This window comes from Clytia hemisphaerica, unplaced genomic scaffold (assembly GCF_902728285.1).
Source record: "Clytia hemisphaerica strain Z4C2 unplaced genomic scaffold, Clytia hemisphaerica genome assembly, whole genome shotgun sequence".
NCBI classification, from domain to species: domain Eukaryota; kingdom Metazoa; phylum Cnidaria; class Hydrozoa; order Leptothecata; family Clytiidae; genus Clytia; species Clytia hemisphaerica.
The window spans coordinates 1,481,503-1,499,477 of NW_027104530.1; the positions used below are offsets into that span (position 1 = coordinate 1,481,503).

General features: G+C 33.1%; 1 protein-coding gene across 4 annotated transcripts in view; it reads right to left on the reverse strand.

Moving 5' to 3' along the window:
- Positions 1–1,136: 1,136 nt before the first annotated feature.
- The window catches only part of LOC136822370 (poly(A) polymerase type 3-like), a 29,097-nt gene continuing 12,258 nt past the window's right edge, over positions 1,137–17,975 (reverse strand). Inside the window, exons 2-25 of one of the 4 annotated variants that reach the window (XM_067078606.1) lie at positions 17,667–17,763; positions 17,319–17,398; positions 17,045–17,111; positions 15,138–15,219; positions 14,561–14,670; positions 14,350–14,403; positions 14,072–14,183; positions 13,711–13,800; positions 13,292–13,430; positions 12,987–13,062; positions 12,600–12,720; positions 12,019–12,103; positions 11,083–11,250; positions 10,608–10,657; positions 10,178–10,237; positions 9,866–9,935; positions 9,494–9,560; positions 9,260–9,308; positions 9,025–9,071; positions 8,521–8,643; positions 8,081–8,164; positions 7,731–7,832; positions 6,615–6,656; positions 1,137–1,596 (exon numbers count right to left, since the gene is read on the reverse strand). In XM_067078606.1, the coding sequence (XP_066934707.1) occupies positions 1,501–1,596; positions 6,615–6,656; positions 7,731–7,832; positions 8,081–8,164; positions 8,521–8,643; positions 9,025–9,071; positions 9,260–9,308; positions 9,494–9,560; positions 9,866–9,935; positions 10,178–10,237; positions 10,608–10,657; positions 11,083–11,250; positions 12,019–12,103; positions 12,600–12,720; positions 12,987–13,062; positions 13,292–13,430; positions 13,711–13,800; positions 14,072–14,183; positions 14,350–14,403; positions 14,561–14,670; positions 15,138–15,219; positions 17,045–17,111; positions 17,319–17,398; positions 17,667–17,763 (2,071 nt within the window). In that variant the 3' untranslated portion in view covers positions 1,137–1,500. The remainder of the gene's footprint in view (positions 1,597–6,614; positions 6,657–7,730; positions 7,833–8,080; positions 8,165–8,520; positions 8,644–9,024; positions 9,072–9,259; positions 9,309–9,493; positions 9,561–9,865; positions 9,936–10,177; positions 10,238–10,607; positions 10,658–11,082; positions 11,251–12,018; positions 12,104–12,599; positions 12,721–12,986; positions 13,063–13,291; positions 13,431–13,710; positions 13,801–14,071; positions 14,184–14,349; positions 14,404–14,560; positions 14,671–15,137; positions 15,220–17,044; positions 17,112–17,318; positions 17,399–17,666; positions 17,764–17,975) is intronic. The other 3 variants (XM_067078607.1, XM_067078609.1, XM_067078610.1) reach the window with 3 other exon arrangements.

The following is a 17,975-nucleotide window of genomic DNA, read 5'->3' on the forward strand; positions in this document are numbered from 1 at the left end:
CACAATTTATTGCACAGAGTATTATTTCTCCTATAAGAAACTTTTTGCCAGAGCCAAGATCATTGGGACGATAGTTTTTACAAGCTCTTATTTGATTTGGTTGGTCGTTAACCAGTAATAAAACAATTTTGTTATTTTTTCTAAAGAACGCGTCATTTTTATTACTTCAAATGACCAATTATTAAAGTATCTTATAAAAACTCCATTTCATCTGAGATCATTCTCAGTCTTGTTCTGTTGCTGGCCATAGCGATTTTTTACCCGGAGGAGGCTTTAGAGAAAAGAGTTACGGGAACGTGCTGTTTCGAAAAACCTCAAAATAAAATTTTCTCTCGTGTAAGCTTAAGCTGCCATTCTTAAAATCTTTCTCAGAATGTCAGTACACGTTTTTTTTTATTAGAACACCTAAAATTTGGCTGAGCCTGGATGTTCTTATTTTTTTAGCAATTTTCAGCCTGAAATGTTCTTAAATACGTTCTTAATTTTTCAGACTACTCTAAATCGACAATACCATGCAAAATAAAGAGCACTTAAAATTGGTAAAATTTGGACAATATTTGACTATCTCGATTTAGAAAATCCATTCCTAAGTCCCGTTAAAACTGCTTGAAAAGAGGAAAAAATTGTAGTTTCTTGTCATTTTTTTCCAAACTGAGGCTGGACATGTTCTTACGATGTTCTTAATTTTTCGACGAATTTCAGCCTCAATGTTCTTATAAACTGGGTTCTAATAAAAGAAAAAACGTGTATTATTTAGAGGTGGCTCTGCATGGACACGTTCACACGTTTGGTCTTGTTTTTCGATCCTTGCAGCACACGTCCGTTGTATTTCCAACAGTGGCTTTAATAAAGGTTAACTGGAGATACGTTTAAAAATGTCCACATACATGACGGAATGTTGCTGGCGTTTATCCTGAATTGAGTTTAAATTTCAAATGTTTAATCAAAGAAACTTTTGAATTGAAGATAATGGAATGTGACTAAAGTAACCGAAATAGAAATAGGCAGTATGCTGTAGCGTCATCATGGTATTTTTAATGCCATAAGAAACAGTTGAAACCAATAAGAAAGGAAAAGAGCTTTCAAAAAGAGAGATGAGGTAACAGGGAAATAAAACAAGCAGCAAAGAATGTTTTCATTGATAACTCAAGAGTTGTTTTCTGTTGTTTTTTTTCGATATATTTTTTTTGCTATAACAAGTATACAACCTTTTTTAAATGTCTCAAAATATTTACAAAGCAAAAAAAGGAGTTGTTAAAATCATTCCCCTTGGATTATGTAAGTTCGAAAAAATCCATCAGAGACATAAGAATAAAAAACTATTTTTGTAGGTTAACAGTTTTATAAGTATGTGTATGAGAGTGTAGTCAGCGCTGAAGGCTCAACTCTTTCAACGTGCCATCAAAACTCTCTAACTTCACTTTGTTTTGAGGAAAGATCCTCGACGTCAGCAAATTACGTCAGAAAACAACGTCTTATTATGGCAACCATGACAATCTCTCACTTATTCAACGTCACTTTGATCGACTTTTTCACGGCAACGGGTTGCATGGCATTTTGTGTATTTGTGACGTCAACAAGTTCGTCAGTCGGTATCTAAGGAGGAAAAGTAAACATTTTAACTTTAATAAAGGTATGTTAAATAATGGTACTTAGATCTAACAAGAACAACGGCGGGATGCTAGAATGGCTGATATACCGAGTACACCATGAAAACGCTTAAAACTTGTGTTAAATTTCCTTTAGTTCCATAAATATTATGTCAGTAAATCATGTTTTTATTTAATGTAATAAGGGATACAACACTTTCCGCTAGTAAATTTGATAAATGACCCTTCATCTTATCTTCCCTTTTTCAGATGCATAAAGATTCATTTTGGTTGTGCTTGGGGAAGGTGCATTTTAATAAGTGTTGAGCTTTTTCTAGTGTATCCAATGCGTCCTTTTATCCCTGTGGTAAAAATCTAAACCAATAGTAAACAAGACGACTTAAAGTCGAAAATTTCGCATAATATTAGAACATCAACGACGAAGACGCGTGAAACGTGACTCCGGCAGCAAAAAACTAAAAAATCCCTTTTTATAAGCGTAAAAAAGATATTTATATTCAGAATAAATCAGAGAGCTGCAATATACTTGAGAAAAAAAATTTAAAATTTTTTGAAAATGAAGAAGAAAAAATGAACTTTTCATTCTCTGATGCCAGAAAAATCATTTTGTGCTTTGATAACACGTCACTTGTGATAAGACTTCTTTCACTTGCGCAAAGTTTATATCAACTTCTTTCTATAAACAGTAGAATTTTTCTAAAATTGAGAAAATAGCTACATTAGTCTGAAAAATCTGTTGTATACTATCTTTCTGATATGAATGATGGCGCACCACCATCAAAATCATTGGGCTTTTCCAGAACAAAATTTGAATATTGCAGAATATTGTGGGTTTGAGGATATAACATTTTTTGGAAATTTACCCTATGACTTTTGACCCACAGACAGCAGGTCTAACCCATCGGACAGAGCAGGTCTAACCTTCAGACAAGCATCAGTTGACCCTATGGACAATCAAGAGGCCACTAAAGGCAAAAAACAGTTGAGTAGTTGAGCTCCAGCTTCTGAACTAGAAAATGGCAGGGTAAAAACTAGCCAACTGTAAAGAAATAATACTCTTTGAGATTTTCCAAAATCTCAACGCAATAATCCATATAAAATATATTTAGAAAAGCTCTTAACTTAAGGATACAGACTTCGGTCAAGATAGAATATGGGGATTTATTTACCACCTGTCACTCAAATATCCCACCAGATACAAATTGACTAAACCTCACTAAAAGTGAAGCAATTATTTTCAATCTTCAATTATTTTATGATGCTATAATAGAGAGCTTTAAAATTAATTATTTCTAGGTTGACCGTAAATCTTTCAAAATCATAAAATAAAATGTTTACACACCCAGTGAAAGTAGTAAGTGCTAAAAGCAGTAAAAGAATCAATATTAAATGTAATCGATTAATGGCCCTTCTATCAAATCACAAGAATGACTCCTTTATACTGCTCTAACTGCATCCTATTAAAACAAACCCTCCCCAATCTCTTGCCAGTTACATGTTTTTTTTTATAAGCATAACGCTTAAAGCATATGAAGACTCAGATTTGCAGGATTCCTAAGCATAACATGAACATATATGTCAGCCTAAAATATTTTTCAAGTGGTCATTTTTATCTGTTTAAAAAGGTTTGGTAGAGGTCAAGTAAAAAATAAGACATTCCACGGTTTCCTACATTCCAATGCTCCCAAAATCTGAACAAACTTTTACAAAATTTCTGAAATTTCATTAAAAACTTGGCTCGGGTGAATCATAATCATGATTCTTAAATCTTAAGCATATAATAAGCATAAACTATGCCGGGATGCTTTGAGAACTTAAGCATACACGAGCCTGACCAAGGGGCATACACTTGCTTATAAAAAAAGAATTTATCCTGTAAAATAGATATAGGGGGAAGATTCCAGAGTGGGGAAATGGGAATCTCATACCAAACAACGGTACCACTGGAATTTTTAATAATTCAAAATGAAAATCCTGATGAAGTTTGATTGAAGCTCAATTAGTTTGATTTTTTACCGTCAACTGCTCTAACTTGGGACTATCTGACAAAACAAGGGACAGCAATTTGGCCACCATTTCACCAAACCTCCAAAGTCATTTGATTTGAGTTAAGGAACGGCGTATTTAAAAATACACGATTTCTCTTTCGATTTTTCAGTAAGTTGAAATAGAGACCAGATATGCAACAGTCCCATCTTTCGACCAATCGTCCAAGTTAGAGCAGTTGACGGTACCTTGTTGCCCATTCTTTTTACACTCTGACGGCTTATAAGCAGACACCCACGCTAAACCTTAAAGAGCAGGCCAATATCTATCATCCCATCGGCCAGGCGATGTCAATCGAACTGTTCGATTACCGAACCACAAATCCAACAGTCATTGAACCAAGAAATTTCGGTAAAGTTCAATTAGTTTGATTGATGTTCGACGTGTTTGATTGAGCTGTTGCGCTAGCAATAAGTGGAACCATTTGAGCTAATAAAAACACTGATCGCATCAAACTTAATTGAACTGCAATGTATATAATCAAACATCAAACTGAAGATTTTCAGGTATTAAAGTTCAATTACTGTTCGATCAGGTTCGATAATCGAACACCTATCGTTCGATGAAATTTGATGGTTCAATTACCAAAATTGGTTTGATACGGTTTGGACGTGGACATCGTCGCCTGGCATCGGCCATCGCCATCGGGGAGGAAAAGCTGGAACTTTTTTTTAATCCAAACTCATCGAACAACAATCAAACTTCATTAGAAAAAAAACTGTCATCAAACTTACATAATCAAACTAATCAAAAAATTGTCTCGTCTATTTAGGCTTGGTAATCGAACAGCTATTGTTGGATAGCTCGACAGTTCTTCGATATATATGAAATGATTGCTGAATTTCAATTGACATAATTTCTAGGAAATATGTGGAAATACTTGCTAAATCAGACTGTTTATCACAATTGGTTAACATTTAACACATAACTATTTGGTGAAAAAAGGATGATACCTGTGCTGTTTGTAGTTTTTTGAAGAAGAGGGTTATGTGATGTTGTTGTTTGTGTAAAATTAACTCTTTTTGTACTACTTACTGAGCATTATCAATTTATTGGTGCATTCACTAACTACACAAACATAAAATACTTAGTAGTAAACGAATAATAAAACTCTACAAAAGACCAGAAAACATGATAAAAATGTCTACAGCAGCAGCAAGTTTCAAAAGCATGTGCAATCAAGCAGCCATTAGTTCTCATGATGAAGATGAATGTTTACAAAGGCTTGGTTACACATCTTGCACTATAGTATTTTAATTATCAAGAAAAGCGCTGTTTTTTATCTTTGTGAGTGAGTCCACCTTTAGAATATTGGCCGTAGTACGCCCGCAGCCAAACGCCCACGCCATAATTTGCGCCCAAAAAATTTTCTCGCCACGCACACAGAAAGGCTATCGTAATACTTTCGCTATGCGAAATTAACAAGCTAGATGCTGAATGGACCTACCTGATGACGAAAGTTAGATAGCAATAAGAAGAAAAATGAAAGCAATAAGGAGAAAAATGAAAACAATAAGTCAGAAAATAATAGCGTTTAGCAAAGACCTTAAATTTTATCATTGATTGTTGACAGGGGGGAGAGAAATAGAAGGTTGCAAAAATCAGTTTTATTGACAATTGAATGATGGTCTTCTCAAAAATCGGACTCATTCATGTTTTGAAAAATTCAAGAAAAACTGTTTTCTGGCGATTCTCGGCTGTTTCGGCAATTTTTAGAAAGTCCTAGCTATAAAAATCAGTTTTATTAACATATGAATCATGCTTGATGGTGGCATTGTTATCAATAATGTTTTTGCGTGAAAAAAAAATGAAATATCAGGAAAAAGTCCAATGGAAATTAGCAAAAACGGCATATTTCCGGCATTTCAGACCGGAAAATAATTTTTCTCGAAAATCGAACTCGGCCATAATTTGAACATTGCTAATACGCATCTTTCTGCAAAAAATCAGGAAAAAATCAGGAAAAAATCAGGATGAAAATTCGAGAAAATGTCAAAAAACAGGTTTTCCGGTATATTTCCGGCATTTTCGGCCGGAAAAAAATGTTTTTCGAAAATCGGGCTCCGTCACATTTTAGGTATTGTCATTTTGCATCAGCGTGCAAAATTTCATAGAAAAATATAAAGTACAGCTCGAGAAATTCAGAAATACTGTCTTTCCGGCGAAAATAGGTCGTTCCGGCGATTTTTAAATAGTTCCGACTTCAAAAATCAATTCTATTGAAAATTGAAACATGCTTGATGGTGAACATTGCTATTAATAATGTTTATGAATGAAAAAACAACCAATTGTAAGGAAAAAGTCCAATAAAAATCCAGAAAAACGGCGATTTCCGGCATATTTCTGGCATTTTCAGCCGGAAAATAATATTTTTCGAAAATCGGGCTCCGTCACACTTTGGGCATTGCCGTTTTGCATCTTTGTGCCAAAAATCAGAAAAAACTAATGAGCCAATCTCGAAAAAAGCTGGTAACAGACGAACGAACGAACGAACGAACGAACGAACAACGGTTAATTTATAGGACCTCCAGGTCGGTCCAATAAATTTATTACTTAATACCAGTCAAGACTATCTACAATCAGTTACAAAATACTTGGCACAAAAGGGAAATTCACCGGGGTGTTTTGAGACCACAATCGATTTGAAAGTGCTCTAAAGTAGGTTCGAAGGGTAGAGTTTAAACTCTGAGTTTTAACCAATAAATCTCTCCCAGATCGAAATAATCGATGAAATCAAGTTGAAGGCCTAAAAATTGACATTCTCACTCGAACTTCAATTTTCGAAAAATGGTAAATCAGCTAAAAGTGCCAATATATTATGGCACTGATTGTAGATGTAAAAGTTTCGACAGAAAACTGTTTTAAGTTGTGTAAGTCAGGACTAAGGGGGTTAACTTAATGTTATATTAGTTATTAGTTAGCTCGGTGAAAAATAGCTTCAAGAAAATGAAAACTTACGGTGCTCAGTTTCTTTTCCAAATCGAAACCATTTTTCATCTCCTACAAACAATAAACGAGTCCAAGTAGAATATTTCAACACAAAAAAAACATGACATAACTGAAGAAATAAGGCGAGACCAATTTAATTTGTTGTTCTACAAGCCCGACCGACCCTATTTTTGCTAAAATTAAAAAAAATGATAATGAATTTCCACTACAATATATTTTACACACTAGTTATTTGTAAGACTTAAATTTGAATAAAGCTGAAAATTATTCAAGAAATTAAATTTTTTAGAAAATCAAGCATTCCACTACACTAAAATTTTATTACAATCTTCATCGAAGATAAAAAAAGTGAATTTTGATCCAAATATTTTTAGGAAAATATTTTCGGTACCTTACCAACCCTGATAAATGAAAAATTTATTTTTATTTTACTGGCCGACCGACCCATATTTTTCTAACGATCTGCCCGTAGAACAACAAATTGCCTAATAACAAGAAAATATTATTATGTTGTAGAGAACGAGCCGCAAACTTCCTGCAAGAGTTTATTTAATGAAAGATTTGTCAAAATATTTCTATTGAAGTCTTTCATCGTGTGGTTATTTCGTTAGCATTAAAGAAAAAACCTGTTTCGGAGCGCCAAAGATTTTTTTCAAAAAACTGACAGGGTCATCATGAAACTATTTAGAGCCATTCCATATATGAATCTTATGCGTTTTTCAGTATTGTGCTAGATTCAATATAAGGATTATAGCCCCCACCACCTTTTAAAATTTTTTTTTACAGACCGATGTGGGAAAAAAGAATTTGAAATTCCCATCCCTCCCCTTGAGCTGAGTAGCAGAAAGGCGATGAGGCGACCCGAAGGCTCCTCTTTCGATAGCTATCTACCCGAAGGCAGAAAAGGGTGCCACTCTTTCTCCCTGGATTGCTCCACTTACCCTTGATCCTTCCCTTAATTGCTGAGCATCAGGCTGAAAGGCATCAAGTACCTTTTTGGGAATCTTTGGTATGATCCGGCTGGGGATTGAACCCACAATCTTGCGCACCGTAGCCTGATGCTCTACCACTGCACTACAGTCGCTGAATTCCTTGATCTAAGGAAAACAAAGCAATCCAACAAACCTGGGGAGGAGGCGGAGAGACTTGTTGCTTTTCCGTATTTGTATCCACTTCCATTTTCTCAACGTTTTCATCGACGTTCGCAATGGTGCTCTTTTCTTCGCTCTATAAAACAAAAGTTTCATATCGATAAATTTTTTTTTCCCTTAAAGAACCAAAATCAGTCGAATTCTTTTAAGTTCTCACGATGTGAACAACAAAGACTCGTTAGCGAACGTAACAGTAGAGATTTAACGTGTAAGTATTTTTGCTTTAGAAATTTAAATCAAATTTAAAGCAGTAGACAAATTTAGAAAGAGATTTCAGTGTAGTGTATAAAGTAAAGCTATCTTTTTAGGGGACATTTTTATTACTTTGTCGTCTCGTGACTTCTTTGCACAAGTGTCTTCGTTTTCAAATTCAGAAGTTCTCTCTCTTTTCGAAACAGGTTCCACTCCCTATGAGGGAAACAAAGTCCTTTATATGACTTTTGTCTATCGGTTTCAGCTATCCTTTAGGGACCTTATATTACTGTAGCAAATAAACTGTCGAATTACGAATAGATAACTGTGATAAAATCTGGAGAATATCTGAATTTGAAAACAAAGCTAAGCTAATCTATGCTGACAAGTTTAAATTCAAACAATTCTAGTACGTTGCAAAATTTCCAATAACTTATTTACTTGTAGTAAAATAAAACTAGAGAAACTAGTTAACCACTAGTTAACCTACCTAAAATTTAACATCTAAGCTCATTTGAACAAGGATATATTAGTCTGTAAAAGTTGGCAATAAAATTGAAAGGTATTCTTACAACAACTTCTGTTACAGACGACTGTGTTTTGATAACATCAGAATTCTTTTTGACGTCTATTGGAGCCAGCGGAGTGTCTATACTTTTCCTTTTGGAGCCGATCGTCGATACCGGAATTTCTTTCTATAAAAACACAAATGGATTAAATTTTGGGTAGATTTTAATCTATAACATATATATTATGTCGTACTGATACACTAAGTACAAAAGTATCCACTAAAGGCAGGTTGTAAGACCAAGTAGAAAAGCAGACAGCAAAAGCAGAGATTGATGGAGTGGACAATCAAGTAAAGAATTTCAAGGTGGAAAGGCTAAAAAAAGAGCTAACAGAACTAATATTTAAACCTAACTCACATTTGCCAGATCAGGTTTAGGCTGACCACGAATCATTAGAAAACTGGGAGAATTAATGTTTTCCTCTCTAAAGTCTATTTTATTTGGAACCTAGAGTAGTCGTTAATCTTTGGTACCAGTTTTGGAAGAAAAGTATAAAGACAATAGTACCTTTTCATCCTCCACACTGTTTGGTTGATCTCCACTCGACGGTTCGTCTAAAAGAGAAAGTGAGAATGAAGAATGAAAACCTCTCAAAGATTCATGTAACAAAACGTTATTAAACTTATACCCGAAAAAAAAACTGGATCAAGGTCAATTCAGTAAATTTTACGTGATAAAAATGGATTTTCGTTACTAGTAAATAAGGGAACTAGATTAAGTGTCTTGGTGATCGAAGACATACCTTTTTCTTTTTCTATTTTTGTTTCAGACATACTCCTTCGTCGGTCAGGCTAAAAATAATAAAAAAAGAAGTTAAAATTCACTTCAAACAAGACACCAACCTCTTATAAACAAAGATTTTCTCATTTCGATGCTGGCAAAATAGCAACAAATTTGAAATGCTTAAAGCTTTTGAATGATGGTATGATTGAAATTGATCAAATGACTACAAAATAGAGAATGAAAGAGTAAATACTTGTCCAATGGAGCTCTTCTTTTTGGTTCGGATAAGGTTAGCAGGTAGATAATCAATCAATTGTTTTCTATGATAGAAAAATGCATTAGTCACCAATTAAAAAAAAATCATTTGTTTAATCCCAAAGCAAATTCTGACTATGACAATTTGCAAAGCGTTTTTTCAAATTTTGACCTCAAAAATTTTCTGGTCGCAAAAGTTTGCACGGCCTAGAGTTTCTCTGAATTTGAAAACAAAAAAAACAAACCAAAAACAATCACAGATGCAAAGGATGATATGCCTATTTCTTGAAAGGGTGTGATGTTTCAGATATGAAAATGTGCATAGACTTTGAAAAGAAAGAGTATAAGTAAACGGGATAAAAAAGCCTACTTTCGAACATGCTTGACCTCAGTCTCCATGCCTTCTTTAAACATTGCAATTTGTAAAGCTTGCTTATGTACTGAAAGTAAAAAAAGGAAACATTTCTTAAACTCAAGGCGGGAGATCCGCAACCATTAAGAGTACTATAGTAAAGATTTATAACTGAAAGTAGTTTAAAATACCAAAAGTTAAAGGTCTCTTATGCTTCCATGCCTTCATATCTAAAAACGCTTTACATCCTCATCTATTCAGTAGGAATAATCGGAACTGTCCAAATATTGTCACATTTAAACGATAAAAAAATCTTGAGCATGCAAGTACCTGTATTTGTGAAGTATTGTATTTCAGCTGTGATGTCGATATTTACATTTTCTGTACCCTCTAAAAAAGAAAAGAGGTATAAGAAATGATTTGATCACGATTGATTGAGCGAAATACTGAAGATGACCAAAAAAAGTATCTAGTTTGAGTAAAGAAAACTATTTAACCCCATTCATACTAGGCTTTTATGAGCGGTTCAAAACTAGGGGACGCTTTCCTGAACCACCCCTTAACTTTTGATCTAGTTTTTATTTTGAAGCTAAATAAAAGTTAGGAATTTACAGAAAATTTCATGGCAAAGGCTCTATTAACATTAAATTGATCTCCGAACAGAAACAGCCCCCCCTAGTACGAAAAGGGTTAAGTTTATTTCATTCTCAAAGTTTCATGCCATCATCAAAGTATCCTTGAAAATGAAAGTGATTGTTACCTGGTTTTTGGAATATAAGCCCAATAAACCATCTCGATACTGATTTTTCGCTGAAATAGTAGCAGAACGTTGTCAGAATGTTTTATCTTTGTCAGTAACGTTATAAAAATAACGCGTTCAATCGCTTGAAGAAAATAAACTAAACTTGTACCCCTTTGAAGACTTGCCACCCATTGTCTTCAAAGTGGCACCGAAATACAAAAGGTACAAAGTAAAAAAAGACGCCTCTGATTACTAACTTCAGCGCCCCTTTGTTCTTTTACACCTAAGGTGTGTCAATTTTTGACCAAAAAGAGAGAAAAAACCCCAAAATTTAAGTCCTCGCTTCGATCGCGTTGTTTTTAAAAAGATATTTACTTTTCATAGGGGGAGAGCGCCAAAATCAAAATCTTCTAAAATTACCACCCCAGTTTGCCCGAATTTTAATCAACCCACCACACTAGAAAATATCAGTAAATATCATCTGGAAACTTACTCCGTCTTTTTCAGTGCGTCAAATTTTTTTGGGTTGACATGAGCCAATTTGACGAATTGGTTCCGTTCCAAATTGACAATCAATATACGGATTTTAGATTCCACCAGACCTTCCCATTCCAAATGGTGTTCTTGATTACTGGAGTATGCACTGAGAACAATGTAATGCCTACAAAATTAAAAATAAAATTGGTATGAAGAGACCATATTATTGATAAAAGCATTTTCTTTCTTTATTACTTGGCTTTTCACGATTGACCGTAGAATCTTTCTCATTCCCGAGGTAAAAGTTTCTATTGCCACTCTACAACAGAAAAACACAAACACTCCGGATAGGTACCCGTAGAAAAAAACAGCCGATGATTCCAAATAAAGCGTCAAAAATGATTTCTCGAGAATGAGAAAGTTTAACCATCTAACCGTGTGTGAAAATAGAAAAAGTAGTCTATTGCAAAGGCCAAAATTTGCTAGAAACTAACAGAGAAGTAATGAAATATGGAAATAACTGGGAAAAGAAAAGTGTAATTATGAACTTGTTCTGGTTTAAAACAAATTACACTGAAAAGTTTGTAAAATATAATACAATTTTGAAATACAAAAGGAATTAAAAATTAAAAAAATCTAACATATGAGGTTAAACCCTTGATGACCGAAATACTTAGATCTAATGATCTAGTCGATATGCTGCAAATCCAAAGATAGAATAAAAAAAACATAAGAATTTCTCTATATCGAAATCTAAGCAATCGGGTCGTCAAAGGTCTAACAGGGTATCTGCAAAATTGGAATACTTCCGAACGCTTGAGAGAAAAATTTGAGAGCTCTTATGTTTAAAAAATTCATCGGAAACTCAGTATCCTATACTTGCAAATACCCACATTTAGAATTACTATAATTGCGACGAAGTGGATTCGTCTGATGTTGCATTGATTCGTACTTGTATTTCTGGAAGAAGTTTGCAGTAGTAAATATGGATTCCCAAGTTGACTTGCTACAATAAATTTCATCCATTGTCTGAAAGCCTGTAGTGTATAAATATTGTTGAAGAGAAAAGAAAATGCAAGACACAAACAAAAACAAAAACGTGCTAGACAACCGATAAAATATTAGGCACTGTAGCGAAATCGCTTTCAATAAGACAGTGGGGGCAAATAAAAAATTAGTGTCTGAGAAAATTCTTCTATCTAATCTTACTATGATATTTTGAGATTGGCCTTTTTCCAGTTTGGAGTTCATTCATTCAAATATTTTAAGGCCCTACCATAATGGGTTTTGTAGGTCAGAAAGAAATCCAAGAAACGTTTCCTTTCGTTAACAATTAAAAAGGAGCATTCGAAATTTTAACTGAATAACATACTTGGTACAATATTGTCAGTCACATTGAAAAACTTTTTTTATTGAAACTCAGTAATACTAAGATTTTACATCTTATCGCTAATCAGGTTGGAAGTGTAAAGCAAAATGGATTGAAATTGACGTGAGAGCCAGAAACGTGTATTGAAAATTTTTTTATCATACCGAGTTTGAATTCTTCTTCCATAACCGTCCTTGTAGACATTGAAACATTGAATGTGGAATTTTGATTTGGATACGCTGGTGTGATGATGGGCATCAGATGATATCGATCAGCTGGATTTGTCTGAGCAAAAAAATACAAACAAAATGAAAGAAACTACAAAAGCCTCAAGGTTCTTATCCTAGCATAGCGATCTTGCTTTGTGTAGGACCTTACTAGGAAATACTAAATTCTAAATCGTATTACTATACACCAGAAATTAACACTGTTTCTACGATTTCTTCATTATCTATGACCTGTTTAATTTTCTTGAAAACCCAAGGGGAATCTAATTTTATATGCAATAAGTTTAGAAAAAAATAAAAAATAAATATTGCATTAATACATACCCTTGGATCCCAAACTTGAAAGTTTAGCTTATTTTCTGTTGGCATTTGTTTTAATAGAACTGGCTGTGGCCAAGCCCTGAAATTAAAGAGGATAAAAATATAGCAATTCATAATGTTATCGGGATATCTTTAGACTCCTTCTATTGCAGTCTAGAACACTGTTAGAAGCTTCCTATAAAAATGAAATAATCATATTAACCAATCATTCTAGCTCAACTCTACTTGTACTTTTACATGAGAGCTGAAGAAAAAATGAAGTAGAACAAGGCCATTAACGGATAAGGAAAAAAGAGAAACATCTTTACCATTTAGAGTATATAAGGAAGAATTTTTGTACTAAAGTAGCAGCAACTGCTTTGGGATATAATTGACATATCCTTGCTACCAACATAGCCCATGAAACACCACCAAGGAATCCCAGGACGTTTGAATATATCATATGATCTATAAAAAGTGTTTAATATTAAAAATTAGAAGTTTGAAATATAATATATACAATAATTTTTACAACTAATTGGTTTCAAAACTCATTTTTTTTGCAAATATCGCGTATTTCCATGAGGTTAAAAATTTCAAAATTCAAAACAAAAGAAAAGCGCATACTCAAGAAAATAATCTCAATGAACAGAACAAAAGAGATATGAAGCCTATGTAAATCTGGTACCTTAATAAATTCAAGACAAAGACAAGATTGCATATCAAAGAAATTCAACATAATTCTTACTTTTTGCCCAAACTTTGATTGCTCTCAGAGTGAGCCTGAAATTATTTATATCAGGAACCAGACGTAAAATTTCGTCAGTTACACGACAACCTGAAGTATGTAAGAATAGTATTCAAAAGTGGAACTATTCCAAATTGGAATTGCATTTAAAATTGTCGATAATAAATTAAAATTGAGGAAAATTCAGCTGTTTTATTCTCTAGAAGGATCAATAATAACCAGATCAACAACCACTCAGGAGAGAAAATTACTGAAGCGGTATTCTTATACACAGCAAAAAAAAATTCACATTGTAAACAGCCAAATTTGTACAAAATGGCACAGCGATGCTCTAAGACTACATTACTGATCAGACACTTACCGTTTAAACTACGAACACATCTAGGGTCCAAATTTTTTAACAAATTTTCATCAAGAAGATCAAGATTCTCTGGGATTACAGTCAGTGCAAGTCTTGCAAACAATAAATCAATCTAAGAAAGGAATATATAATTAGTTAGCATATAGCATCTATCACTGCTTTTTCTCAAAGTAAACTTTATGGTGCGAAATTTTAGAGAGACTTTACATCAGCTAAAATACAACACTGGAATTTACATTACAAAATATCAATGGAAAGAATGAAGTGAAACTTTTTACTTCGATTCCATCAAATTCCATCTTGATAACTGGTACAAAACTTTCTTCTACTGCCTGAATAAAAGAGTGAGTTTATTTGCATTAAAGTTCAACCATTGTGAATTGTATAAAGTAGACCTAAATCTAATAATTGATCAAAAAAAATTGCAAGGATTTCTATTCACAACGTTGAAGAACATTTTAATGAGAAAATGAAAATGTTCATGCTTACTCTGACGTCACTCGTTTCTTCTCTCTCTTTCAAGAATTCATAAAATGTACTAAAGAAATCAGTTCGTTCCACATGTCTAGGTGCAACTAACAGGGTGTCAATATCAGCTCCTAAGATCGAAGGTAAATTATCAATTTTCAATGGATAAATATAGGCTGGTGCCCACATTCATAATAATGATTATTTAAATCTTATTAATATGTCAATTGTTATTTCGAAAAAAAGCTATTCAAAATTGAAGACTGGCAAAGAACGAAGAAAGAAAGATTAATAATGTGGTAGAACATAGAATTTCCAAATTGTAAACTCTACAAAAAAAGAAAGATTCTAAATCAATTGTAAGCTGTGAATAGAAAAGATAAGATTAATGAGCCAAAAAATCTAGTCCTATCTAAAATTGAGAAATGTTTTTTTTAAACTATACAAAAAAGAAAGATTCTAAATCAATTGAAAGCTGTGAATGGAAAAGATAAGATTAATGAGGCAAAAGATTTAGTCCTATTGTTATTGAAAAGATAGCTATCGGTAGCTCAAATGCACGGAAAAATTTGATACGTTACAGTATCTATTGCATTACCTTTAGTGTGAACACCCAGCCGAAAAGAACCAAATGTGAAGATTTTGCCACCAACTGTTTTTGCAATTGACTCTGGCATATTCTACGAAAACAAAAATTCTTTTAATAATGTTTTCTAAAACTTTCATTAAAAAAATTTAAAAAATAACAGAAAGCAGATTTACCACTAAAATACTAATCCTTAAAGGGGAATTAACGTTTCAAAATTGTCAACAAATAAATTATAGATTCAAATAGAGCTCATTGAGACAATTTCAAATATATAAGGTTTATAGCAGGGGGGGTCAGTACTAAAATGTCAGACATATATGAGTACTAAAAGGATTTTCAAGAATTTCTTGCATACCACCACCTATTTTTCGAAAATGTTATTTTAGTACACATGTACTAAAATTATTTTGATTAATTTAACATAGATACCACCCATTTTTTGCCCTTTTACGAGTTTAAATTTACCAAAATGGGGTCATTGTTACAAACCTAGTCAAATTTAGCGCATCAATCTGCAAAATGATATAATTTCATTACTAAACTGTGCTAAACTGTACATAAAAATATTTTAAAAAAAATATTTAAAAAATTTGAAAAATTCTGAAAGATTTCTGAAGATTTTTTCGAAAATTCCTGAAAAAAAAATCAAATTTTTTCCAAAATTGTTAAAAAAATGCTCCATTTTGGCTAATTTTAGAACAAAATACTAAGATTTTTCAAATTTTTCTTTAAGGGACCACCTTTTTGGTATTTTAGTACGCATGGTACTAAAATTATTTTTGAGCTTTTTTGCGGCACCACCACGTCACTAAATGTCATGATGTCTGAAATTTAGTACCGACCCCCCCTGTTTATAGGCCTTTACTCTTCTAGATCCAGAATACCGTAAATCACCGATTAAGCGCCCCGCTCGAATAAGCGCCCCCCATTTAGTTAAAATAATTTCATAAGCGCCCTGCTCGAATAAGCGCCCCCCTTTGAATAAGTGCCCCCCCCTCCAGGGAGGGGCGCTTATTCGAATTGGTGACCTAGGCTAATTTCCGGGATAAGAATTTCTCTTCAGATGATTAACAGTCGAAAAAAATTAACTTGTTATTGAAGAAGATGAAGACGACGACAAAGATATTGTTATTGATTGAATAAGATATTGTCTTAAAAAGAAAAAAACGATTAAGAATAAAATGATAGAAATTGTCAATTGGATTTTTCTTTTATTCATCCTTTTTTGAAGTTAAGTTTAAGCAGATTCCGAATTTGTTGATATACGAATTTCTGAAATAAAAAAATAAGCGCCCCGTTTGAATAAGTGCCCCGCTTGAATAAGCGCCCCCCTCAGAGCCTGAAAAATTAAATAAGCGCCTGGGCGCTTAATCGGTGATTTACGGTAAGGGTTGTTTGAAAATTCCCTTGCGTTGCTATGGATACGAAAAATATGACGTAGCACACGCCCTGTGTTTCTATTTTTTATAAGGGAAGAGTGGTGAATGATGATTTAAAATGCAGTTTTTGAGTTTCTTTTTACCGTTAGAAAGTTCACTGCACCTTTGGAATACTAACTAGACTCTCCTAGTATTATTTCTTCAACGTTTTGCTATAACTACTCTAAAAAAGATTAATTTCTTATGTTTTTTATCTCTTTTACAACAAAATAGAGTGTAACAGTAAGAATAGTTGGAGCGCATGTGACGTCACAAAATCAACAGAGTTTTTCTCCATTGTAGAGTCAAAATTGTGAGAAATTAAAGATTGAATAACTCAATGAATAAAAGACATTATGAAGTGGTTCTTTTTTGTTCCATCACATTTTTCTTCCTCTTTAATGTTTCGAAAAAAAATCTCAGGGTTAATTCCAAACGTTAATTCCCCTTTAATTTGATTACCACCCCTTTAATGTCAATAAAGAATCAATAAAATACCTTTTTTATTGATGTAGCATAGATCCATTCTAATGCTAACTTGTTTAATTTTCCCAACACAACCATTCTTTGAAATAAAGAGAAATAATTATTTCAATGACGCTTTAAAATGTTTTAAACAATAGAAGGTTGTCAAATACAAATAAATTGGTAGTGTTCCTGGTAGCATCAAGGGGGAACAAAATTGGGCTTCCTATGAAAGACAAAAGCAAAATATAATCAATTGATGTCTTAGAGATTGTGATCAAAGTAAAAAAACTATGCTGATGAAAACCTGTGTTGGATTTCTTCTTGTGTTTCAAAGACTCCATAATTTCTCAATGTTGATTCCAATCCTTGGGTCAATTCTTCATCCTATGAACAAAAAATTATTAAATTATTAAATAAGAAATTTACACATGTATCCAAACACTATTATTACGCCAGACAAACAAACTCGTGTTCATTCAATCCCTTAGAACCTAAAGTCATTTCTTTATACATGCAAGAAAACATCTACATAAATAACACTGTTTGAAACTGAGATTTAGATGTATTTGAAAAATACTTTAATGTTTGAGAAATTTTATGAAAGAAATCATAATATCCGTTGAATGAATAAAATTTTAATGGGTTTTCTTACAATAGGTTTTGGTCCAGCCAAAGATATTGGTGATGTTATTCCATATTGCTTTACTTCTGATGATCCAGTTCCAGATGTTGCTGAGGTTGTTTGGCTGCTAAAATAAGAAAGAAGTCATAAATGAAAAAAACTACACACAGAAGCATAAAAAGCCTCTAAATTCATTTATTAATTTATTTAAAAGTTTGCTTTAAAATTTAGAATTTGGGATAAAGGGCAGGGTAAAGATAGTGGAAAAGGATGATTCTTTAATTTGAGTTCATAAAACTCGAGAAAATTCACTTCAAAGAGGGGGACTTTTTTCTGCAA